Source organism: Cariama cristata, unplaced genomic scaffold (genome assembly GCF_000690535.1).
Source record: "Cariama cristata isolate BGI_N322 unplaced genomic scaffold, ASM69053v1 scaffold29850, whole genome shotgun sequence".
Taxonomy (NCBI): Eukaryota; Metazoa; Chordata; class Aves; order Cariamiformes; family Cariamidae; genus Cariama; species Cariama cristata.
The window spans coordinates 1-10,546 of record NW_009593428.1 but is presented as its reverse complement, the minus strand read 5'-3'; the positions used below and the strand labels follow the sequence as shown (position 1 = coordinate 10,546).

At 38.6% G+C, this 10,546-nt stretch overlaps 1 protein-coding gene across 2 annotated transcripts; it reads left to right on the top strand.

Annotated features, from left to right (window-relative positions):
- Positions 1-2,139: 2,139 nt before the first annotated feature.
- On the top strand, positions 2,140-9,474 carry PDCD6 (programmed cell death 6). Of its 2 annotated transcripts, XM_009710462.1 has the most exons (5): positions 2,140-2,201; positions 5,489-5,533; positions 6,530-6,688; positions 7,377-7,486; positions 8,934-9,474. In XM_009710462.1, the coding sequence occupies exons 3-5, from the start codon at positions 6,532-6,534 to the stop codon at positions 9,030-9,032; spliced, it is 366 nt and encodes a 121-aa protein (XP_009708764.1). In that variant the 5' UTR covers positions 2,140-2,201; positions 5,489-5,533; positions 6,530-6,531; the 3' UTR covers positions 9,033-9,474. The 2 variants fall into 2 exon arrangements, with proteins under 2 accessions (XP_009708764.1, XP_009708772.1); XM_009710470.1 differs by lacking the exon at positions 5,489-5,533 and having other exon boundaries at positions 2,141-2,201; positions 8,934-9,469.
- The last annotated feature ends 1,072 nt before the right edge of the window (positions 9,475-10,546 follow it).

The window sequence follows — 10,546 nt, the reverse complement described above, 5'->3', positions numbered from 1 at the left end:
GAAGCGAGAAGGTAACCTTGAAAACGCTGAAGTCGTTTTTGACCTGAGCATCCAGAAAAGGCTGTGAAGTTTGGAGGATCGATGTAGCGGTACAGGAAGGCTTCTAAAAAGGAATCTGAGAAATGGTTAATGGAAAACTTAAGAAGTACCAATAAATATTCTCTTGAAAACATCTGGAGCAGGAACCTCCAAGGCGGTTTAGCAAGCCTGTTTTAAAAAGTCAGTAGTAGTAAAGAAGCTAAAGGAGTTCTTCACATTTGTATCATGTCCGGGAAACTGGGGAGGTTCCTACATTGGATCCATTTTGTGGGAGATGTGTCAGAGGATCTATCTTGACTCAAGTGACAGCAAGAAGAAGTTAAGGAGTAGACAAGCGGTAAGAAGTTGCTAAAACTGGCTAGTATTTACTTAGTAACTCAAGAGTGACTCAGGAATGTGGCAGCTTACCTACCCAGCCTTCTGTAAAACCACTTCATCCGAGAACTTGGAGGAGGCATGCGTGATGCCGTTTCTTTTTTTAAAGGGTCCAGAAAGAAACAGATCAACAGTCTGACTTCTGCACCAGGCAGACCAGTAGAAACCATTTTAAATAATGTAGCTAGTCCTGAGAGTTGCAAGGCGTTTCTTGAAATGAATCCTGTCTGGCAGACAATTGTGCAAGTCCTGGAATATGTTTGATAAGGATTGGGTATGGATATGATGGCTAGAACTTGTGCAGTTATAATCTGTTTCCAAAGAGACTCTCAACGTACCAAAGTATCAAAGGCCTTTAAAGAAGCCCAGTGTACGTAGAATGAAAGGGAGGGTCCTTTGGTGGGTAACTAACTAAAAAGAAGAGTGTGTGGTCATGTGCCACGCTGACAGATGGAGCTGTTCTGGGATCTTTATCCAGTATGTTCAGGGGCAACTGGGGGAAAAGAGGGTGAACGCTGGGATGAAGTGTGCTGGTTACACTGACTGATCCCAGCAGTAAGTGAGGCCTATGAAGACTTGCAGGAGCGCCTTACAGTCCTGAGTGACTGGATCATATCGCCTTGTCATGGCCAGATGATGATCGCTGTATGACGGTCAGATGAAATCCAGAGTAGATACGTGATGTCCGTGAAGAAGAGCCACTTCAACGTCACATCATTTTGTATATAAAATGAATGTGCTCTAAGCTGACTGATGATGCTCAGGAGCAAGATAAGTAGGGCATAATACGTTTTTATGAAAATGTCAGCTTAGCACTTAGTGGCAGCTCATAAAAGGTAAAAAATGTTTGGAATACCTAGAAAAGAAATAGAGAATTAAAAAGGGGAATATCTTTTAGTTCTTATAATTATGCAATTTAGGCTTGGAATTTGAATGTTGTTGTGTGGTTTATGTAATTTTTGAGATGGGGAAGGAATCCTGGAGAATGAACTGCAAAGGTTTCGAAAAAGACAACAAGGACTAAAGGAAAAAACCCAGCTTCTGCAGAGGGATCCTGCTTACTTAATTAATTTTGGGATAGAACTCCATTCTCTAAGACAATAGACTGTGAGAGCTCAATGGAAGCTGGCACCTGCCTGTGCTTTTTTACTTTTTGAACCCCTTTGGAAGGTCTCAAGGCCCTGCAGTCGATTATTTCAGTTACATTAGTGGCTTTCTCTCCATTGCCAGCATCTTACAGAGAGAAACTGGGTGCCAAACTTGGGGCTCCGGTTTGGCAACCAAACAGCTTACTACTGTGACATTAGGCATTTTGTGGATTTAACCAGCATGGTGTGCTCCGCAGTTCTTTTAAAAATAAAATAAATTCTTTCTTGTATAAAGTATGCCCAAACTGTTTTATTGTCTGTGTGTGTTTTTGTGTGTCTCTTCAGTCCTAAGTAGGTCTTGCATTTTTTTTTTGTAGCTTTTAATCATGTTCCAAAATGTCTCATCAGTCTGAATGAACTGTTTAATTTGCAGTAACTGTGAATGGTTTACCAAATAAAATGCAATTAGTGACTTTTCAGGAAAAAATTAATCTTATCTGGTGAGTAAGAACCAGAATGTTGAAGTCTTCTGTAAGTGGAACCTCTTAATTTCAGCCATTTAAATCTTGCTGCTCTCTGTTTGTGTTTGTTTGGTTTTTTTCTTTTTTTAATTTTTTTTTTTTATTATTTCCCCCAGGGTTGATAAAGATAGGAGTGGAATAATATCTGATAATGAACTTCAGCAGGCATTATCCAATGGTAAGTCTGTAAATGAGCAGAGGTTGTTCATTAATTTAAATTTCCTGGGAAACTGGTTACTCGATCCATAATTCTTTGACTGGGGAGGGAGGGAACGTTCCTGCCACTGATCAGTACTAATTTAATCTACAGCAAAAGGCTGAAGGGGAGGAAAAAAGTAGATAATCTTCCTGATTTTCTTTTATTTTATTTATTTTTTTTTGCTAAGCCCATTGTTCCTGGGTTGGGTTTTTTTTTGGATTTCAAGGGAAGTATTCTGGGTTTGGTGCATGTTAGTAATGAGGCATTAAAACTGAGTAGCTATTGTAAACATTACTGATTTCTATTCTGGGGAATGAAGGCATGTACATCCCTTTATTTTTTTTCCAGCTCTGCTTCCTAGAAAACATAATGGTGATTTACATATTCCTCTCTCATCACTACTGAACCTTTGTTTTTTAACCAGGATCAGTGTATAACCTGGACAAAGATCAGATGCTTACAACCAGCCTTTTTACTGCACATAAAATCTTTTCATACAGTATGGTGCAGGAATTGAAGATGGTAATTTTAATATTTTTTTTTTCTAAATGAGGCATGTTTGATTTTTTTTTTTTTCCCTAACAAAGTAGAAAGATGCACTCTAGATCTAGTATTAAAACTTTCCAGTAGTCTGCCAGTTACTTGTCATAATGCTTAGAGAGTAACTAAGGTATGGTCAAATAACTCATAGAAGCAAAATAAACAAAAACAATTCTAGTAGCCTATTTTTACTTTCCTCTGGTGACTTAGGGTAGGTAGGGTTGTACTTTGTGGGTTTTTTTTCCCACTTAGAAATCTGAAAAAGTGCATATTGGAGCTGTTTGTGTACCTTTGAGTGCATACCAAGTTCCCCTTCTCCCAGGGTTTAATTCCTTCATCCTTCCTGTGCTTTGTGACTGAGAAGGGCTTAAACTGATGTTGTGAGCTGCAGTGCACACAGACTGAAAGGCTCCTTTTTGTCAGTAGTCACCTGACTCGAAATAAATTTGGATGGCTCTACTTGGTAAATTTGTGGTCTTGTAACTAACTGGATTTACTAGACTGTTTGTTTAATAATGTATCTGATGATAAATTAAAAGCCATATATTGTAGCTCCTGCACCTGATCCATAACTAAAATACCATTTCAAATAACCACTTCAGCGAAAGCTAAGTTAAATTGATTAGGTCACTGTTTTCATTTAAGATTACAGTGCTGTTTATAACCGTTTGGGAACCTCGCTTTACCTGCCATTTTAAACTTCATCTATTATAAATATCTTCTCATCTGATTGAATTTAAGGGTAATAGGTAGCGATGACTATCTGAACTCTTTTCTTTCCTTATGTACAGTGTAGATTAGCAGTTTCAGTGCTTTGCAGTTATGGAGAATCCCCACCAAGTGAATTCACTATTAGACAAAATATTTACAGAACTGTAAGCTCCCTTCATTCCAAGAGATTCTAGATCTTGTACACCAAAGTCACTAACAGTTCACTATATTCTTTTCAAAATAAATCCTCTAGGCAGTGGTTGTGTTTAGCTGTCCTGCAATCTAACATGGCCTAAAAGAGTGTTACGTGTTTATTTCTAAAACATTAAAACAAGTCTGCATAGTGCTCATTACGATTTGAAGTTCAATGTGTTTTTGACATTCAGCTTTTCAACATGTCAAGTTTATGCAAATAACAGTCTACTTACCTGGGAGGGACTGATCATCGCTTCCTATAGTTGTTTGCACTATAAATTCCTATGCTTTCTTCTTCTTTTTTTTTCCTGTGCTGCCATGTAAAGTTAATAGTAAAGTCAGGGGAGGGCAACAGTCTTTTACTGTTTGTTGGAATAGGCTGAAATCAGTACAGTTCTTCAGCACTGGACTTGCTCTGGTTTCACCGTATAGTGTCTGTGTGAATCTCTTGAAAATTTCAGCGTGAAATAAGTTAAGTTCCAAACTGTGTTTTCCCTTTTTCCTCTATTCTGTTCAGACATAAATGCTAGCACCCTATTAATAATGGCATTTTTTTTTTTTTATTTTTGTTAGGAGACATACAACTCTAAGGTACTGATGTTCTCTGTCTAAAACATGGCTTACATATTTTTCAGAGCGATTTTTACTCTTCTCTGCTTATGTTTCTCTTTATGTGCAAATAGTCGTATGGCCTGCCCTACACTATAGAGTTTTTCCCCGTTGGTGCGTCCTTAGCCGTACACTGATGCAGTTTCCCTTCAATGGGAGAAATTCAGCCCTGGTATAAGCACTACTTACACCACTGCAGCTTCATCCAGTAAAGCAGCCATGCCTTCACAAAGCCTGTTTAATACCAGGGCAGCCTTTCTATGAGGTATTTGTGGTCAGCTACCCGCATCATTGCAAACGCCTCTACAGTACCCCTACTCTTATGGGTTCCTTCATGGTCCCTGCACTCGACTCCAGTGAATTTAATCCATGCTTCCTGGTTCTCTTGCTACCTTGACAGATTCTAGAGAATTGGTGGTGAAAGTCTGCATGAGGCACAGTATTTCTCTTAATTTAAAGCTTAATGCTTCCTAGCACTCTGGAATGCTTCCAACAAAGTGAAAACTAGTCCAAAGTGACTAGCCTGTCAAAATATTCAGAGAAGTACAAAGCCCCTCTTCAGATGAGTACTGCAACACTTCTTGGTCTGAAAATACTAATTTAAACTAAACTAACACTGCATTGATTTAGCAGCGGAGGTGGGATTTATACTAAACTCAAGTCTAAATTGCACTGTGTGGTTCTGCCATGTTAGGAACCTTTTCTTTTCCCTTGTCAGAAACTAAATGCCCTGGAATGACCCACCTGTAAAACAGGAAGTAAGCAGATGCGTTTTTACTGAGGAATAGATACGAGACCTTGTTCGAGTTCTAACTTAAAGGCTTCTGCTCCCATCAGTAGAAAAAGTGGGACTTCAGTTTTGATCTTGCCTTTTATTCAATACCTCCTGACTACCTGGGATGAAAAAAACCCTTCTTGGTTCTTCCAAGGTTTTGGGGGTTTTTTTGGTGATTTTTTTTTTTTTGGTGCAGCCTGGAAAATGTTGGTTTCTGTGTAGTATCTGTAAAGCATTGGTCTGAGGTCATCTCTGAATGGTCAAGAACATAATTACTTCAAAGCAGCCTTATTTTATAATATGCTAGCTCCATGTCATCTAGCTCTGAATTCACTGTTTTAAGTTCTTAACCTGATTTTTTGGTTGGTTTGTTGGTTGGTTGCATTTTTTTTAAATTACTTGATATTGAGGAACTAAGTAATTCTTTCTGTTTCAGGCACGTGGACTCCATTTAATCCAGCAACAGTCAGGTCAATTCTTGGTGAGTGTAGTTGTGTGATGTGAAATAGTCAAGATACTGTTTTGTGATCTGTTTGGATGACTGAGAATGCTATCAGTTGTTGCACTGCTGTTTTTTTGCTCCCGACAAACCAGCAGTAGGAAGCTAAACTCAAGTATTTTCCCTTTTGAATAATACAGGAATGCCCTTTGCGTGTGCACACGTGCACTTGTCAAAGTAGCCTGAGAAAATGTTACTGTACAACTGAATAGATAGTAAATGTAATTTATTCATGGGGAAATTGTCAGCTTAAATATTCTAAAAAGATATTATATAGCTTGTCTTTGTAACTAGTTTTTCCTGTCTTGCATTTTAATCCTATGTTCTGCTCCAAAAAGACCCAACAGAAGCTTTACAATGTTTGAATTCTTTAGTGTCCTAAAATAATTGCCAGTAATGTGGAAGATGGTGGTAGCGGAACGGAAGGACAAAAATTCAAGCGCAAAAAAATCTTTTCTATTATACAGTTAATAAATCCATGGATGCAGTTTTTTCTTTGATTTTGATAAGTATTGAGCAGCAGTCTGGGTCCCATCGCTGTGCGACATGCTTTTTGTATAAAGATCACAGTATCGGTGAGTCAAATGCAGATGAATATCCCAGCACTTTTGGCAGTCAGTAGACTTAAACTTTTCCATGTGTCCTTAGGAAAGAACAACCCACCCCCCCTGCCCTTTTTGTCACTGGATGATCAATCAAGCCCTAAATATTTTCAAACTGGAAATGAAAACCCAGTAAAAACAAACATTCTGTGATTCATTCTGGTCCTCTTTTATCTTGCTTTATCTTTTTCTCCTTCAGTGGATGACTACTTGCCTTTTTTTTGGCAGAACTTTCCAAAATATCACTTATATTTTTAGCAATTTCTTTTTTGTCTTCAGTACAAAGTCCTCTTGCTGCCTTCTTAAAATACTAGCAGATCTTACTGAGGAGTAGTATGATTAAGGTTTTATATGTGTTTCTTGTTTTTTATTTCAGGCATGTTTGACAGAGAAAACAAAGGTGGTGTGAACTTCAATGAATTCACAGGAGTCTGGAAGTACATCTCAGACTGGCAGAATGTCTTTCGAACGTATGACAGAGACAATTCTGGAATGATTGACAAAAATGAACTAAAGCAAGCACTAACAGGTTTTGGTAATTCATTTGTACTTACAATTTTTACAATTGGGTTATGTCATCAAACAAGCTTCTCATTGTTAGGGCTGTACTGCTGTGACAAATGTGACTAAAAATGAGGCAGGTGAAATGCAGTTACCCTCTTGGGTATAAGGTACCTTCTAAAGATGTCCATGCCGCAAGCACTATTTTTTTTAAGTTATTTCCTTTAATGGAAAAAAAAAAAAAACATTCCACACAGGTACTGACACATCCAGTTTCAGTCTCCTCTGTTAGCTGCTCTGAGAGTGTTACTAATACCTCAGGTAAATGCCTGAACTTACAAGGCATTTGATAGAATTTGCTGCTTTTTAAAACAAAGCCAGCTCTCTACACTACAGTAGCATTCTGATGGCAAAAGAACTTTCTTTCAATTTGCTTGATTTACAAAAACTTGAGCTACAGCCCTAAACCTTTCCCTCAACTGACTAGTCACTTCAATCAATAATTATGTTTACTGTGACTCTGTGTATAATTATTATTAAGCACGGTTTTTATTGCATGCATTTTAGTTTAACACAGAGATACTTAGCAAAAAAAAAAAATAAATTGTCTCTTGTAACCCCTTACTGTTTTCTGGTTTGTTATACACACCTGCTAAACAGCCTAGTTCTGATGGAAGGACAGCAGTAATTGAAACCTTTTAAAGCATTTCTCTTTTTCCAAGGTTACCGACTGTCTGATCAATTCTACGATATCCTTATTCGGAAATTTGACAGACAAGGAAGAGGACAAGTTGCTTTTGATGACTTTATTCAGTGCTGTGTTGTTTTACAGGTAAGAAAGGAGATGTACTTTAATGTCAATTAAAAAAAAATTGGCTTTTCTTAAGCTTTTATGGTTCTCACTGTAAGTATAATATTGGATCAAGAGCTTGCTTGTATTTAAAATAAACAATTTGAATAAAGTATACGAGAGGTATGGAAAAAATGTAAAATAGTGTTAGTGTTTTAAAAGGGAAACACTTAACACTATTTCCATTAGCTTAATACACACACTTCTGCTGGATCTTGAGTGTGTTAAAACTGGAGCGTGTCATGTCCTGCGGTGCCCGTAATTCTCATAATCTGAATTGTGAGGTTTTTGTATATCTCTCTGTTTAAGGTTCTGACTAAAAGGAATTTGACTTAGCAGCTGAATTATTCTGTCTTTTGTCACTGCTGTTCCTGCAGGGGCAGTGACAGTAAAAGACATTTTGAACAAAAAAAAAAAAAACAAAAAAACAAACAAACAAAAAAAAACCCCACAAAACCAAACCAAAAAAACCCACCCAAACCAAACAAACAAAAAACCACCTTTTGTGTATTCTTTTGTTTAAAAACCAGTCACTGCATGATTCCTCACCTCATTGCTTAAGGTTTCTCTAAGTGTATCTGACTTTTCTGAAATGTATGTAAGACTTTGGGGAAAAGTTGGGGAACTGTAGTAGTGGACAAGCTGAGTTCTAGTAGGATACGAAAAAGGTTGCTCTTCTTAACACTGGCCAGCATTGCAACAGTATCTTAAGATACCTTCCGATATGCAACATGATGAGAAAGCAGTGAACTGTCCAAGTAGTATCTCCGTTAATTGCATACAGGTGCTCTCTTCTCCTTCTAGCTTTCTGTCTATAACCGTAAGTCTGCTGAAACATCAGTTGCCTTTATATTCATTTGTAACGTAAGCCAATTATACTTAGTTATGAACTTAAAACTCTGGCAAAGAGGGCTTTGAAATGGCGTCTCATTCAGCTGGTGTTAGTGAAACCACACTGGCAGTTACTTTGGTCCGCTACCTGTACTGCCTGGCATCTCTGGGGTTACACAGAGACAACTCAGATGCTAATGACACACGAAGCATATTTGGCTAGAAGATGAGAAATGGATGAGGTACTTGTTGGGTTCTGGCTCCAGATGCCTCTCAGATGTCTCATGAGAATTGTGCCGTGGTTTCCCCCTCCACTTAAAAGCCAGGTATAAAAAGCTGTCTGGTCCCTAAAGAAGTGCCCAGGTAGCCTTAGGTACTGCATCGTAAGGCAGTTTCAGAATCGGATCTGCTACACAGCTCAGGCGTGAGATGTGGCAAAGAGCTACCCCTGTCCGCACCAGATTGTAAAGCGTCTACAGAGGGGATGGAGGGAAAGTGTTCACAAAGCGATAGAAACCTCAGCGGCAAGGGGAATATGTGGCAGTCTGAACTTTCCTGACGTACAAAGATGTGTGGGGTTTTTTTCTCCCCTTTCCAGAGGCTGACTGATGTGTTCCGACGATACGATACTGATCAAGATGGCTGGATTCAGGTGTCCTATGAGCAATACCTTTCCATGGTCTTCAGCATCGTATGACACTCATAACTGGGAATTGCACACTGGCATTACACAGACTGGAGTTGCCAAATCATCCTCTACTGAATAAGATTATTGATGTATTATAATGGATATAACTTCACATTCTTAAATTTTGTATGTTGGTCATCACCTTCAGAAGCTGTACTTGAGTTGGTTTTTATTTTGTATTACTGTACGATATGACCATCTCGGCTTACTGTAGTACAGAAAGCACAGAATCTAGATTTAACTGGTGCAATGTCAAGCTTAACCTTCTTCCACATATCCTGCATGGGGGAAAAAATGACTCTTTAGAAATGCCAAATTAAAATAATGCTTGTTAGTTTATAAAAGAATTGAAAGTCGGAAGTTGCACAACATGTTTTGCATGTGCCTTACTTTTATAAGAGTTTAATGTATTAATTTTTAATACAGAATTTAAAATTAAGTAAAAATATTAGGTGAACTTTTATAGTCTGCTTCACTTTTGTGCAGCTTTTTTTTAAGGGGGTGGTGGTTTTATTTCTATACTCGTTTTCTACAGTTCAGGGGTCCCTCCCACTTAAAAGGCAATGGCCTTTTTTTTTCCCTTGCCTTATCGTTTTATTTTCTAGTTGCCTCCTCCTTTCAGGGTATCCTTGGGACATCTTCAAATACAACTTCTTCACACCTGTGTCCAATAGTGCATCTTCCTCAATGAGTTCCCTACAAAAATAAAACAGTATCGAACTACCCTGGAGCTATAGTTCCTTTGCCTTAGGGGGCTCATCTAAGACCAACAGTCTTCCTTTTTGTGCTGAAGCACTCATTTGAAGTGCCCTTAAATTGACAGTCAAACTTTCTCATAACCTTACCCTTCTTCTCGCCATTTACAGGGTGGGGGGGGCACTGGAAAAAGTGAAGTAATAGTAGTAATGACCAATTTCTGTCACACACCCTCTCCTGCAGTAACTTTGAAGAAGCAACTTGGAGGAAGCAAAGAGAAGTTAACAAGTTCTCTTAGATTGCTCTAACAAAATCTTATACCAGCGCTAGCCAAAGCATTTAAAAATACTCAAGCAGCAATATTACTTACCTGTTTACAGGCACAAGCTTTTAGCTTTTATCCAAAGCCTTTTTCTTAAACTGCAGCAATACCTGATTTATTCCTAAGTCAGTCCTTCCCCCCTCCCCAGCTCAGCGCATGCAGGCAGTCCACACTCCCCCTTTTGTTTCAAATTTCCTAAGTACACACAGCCACCGGCAGGTCAGCTGTCATTGATGGGAGCACCTAATACATAAACTGATGCAGCCAGTGATACCCAGCAGATATTCCAAGAGATTATGCAGAGAGGGTTTGGGTCTACACAAAGACACCCTACCTAGAAAAAAAAGAATCAATGTTACGACATCATTCCCAACCATCTCAGCCCGAGTACAGGGTCTGGGTGAAGACAGCCAAGTGGCAACCATGTGTCACCAACCATCTGTTGAGCAGAGAAGTCGCTCTAGTTGTCAAGTGGCAATTAAACAGACCCTTAGTGACAGTTCAG

Excerpts from the sequence above, each read along its gene's own strand:
- PDCD6 (XM_009710462.1), top strand. The coding sequence starts at position 6,532 with ATGTTTGACAGAGAAAACAAAGGTGGTGTGAACTTCAATGAATTCACA. Across the intron at positions 6,689-7,376 it reads GCAAGCACTAACAGGTTTTG|GTTACCGACTGTCTGATCAA; the intron begins GTAATTCATTTG and ends TCTTTTTCCAAG. Across the intron at positions 7,487-8,933 it reads AGTGCTGTGTTGTTTTACAG|AGGCTGACTGATGTGTTCCG; the intron begins GTAAGAAAGGAG and ends TCCCCTTTCCAG.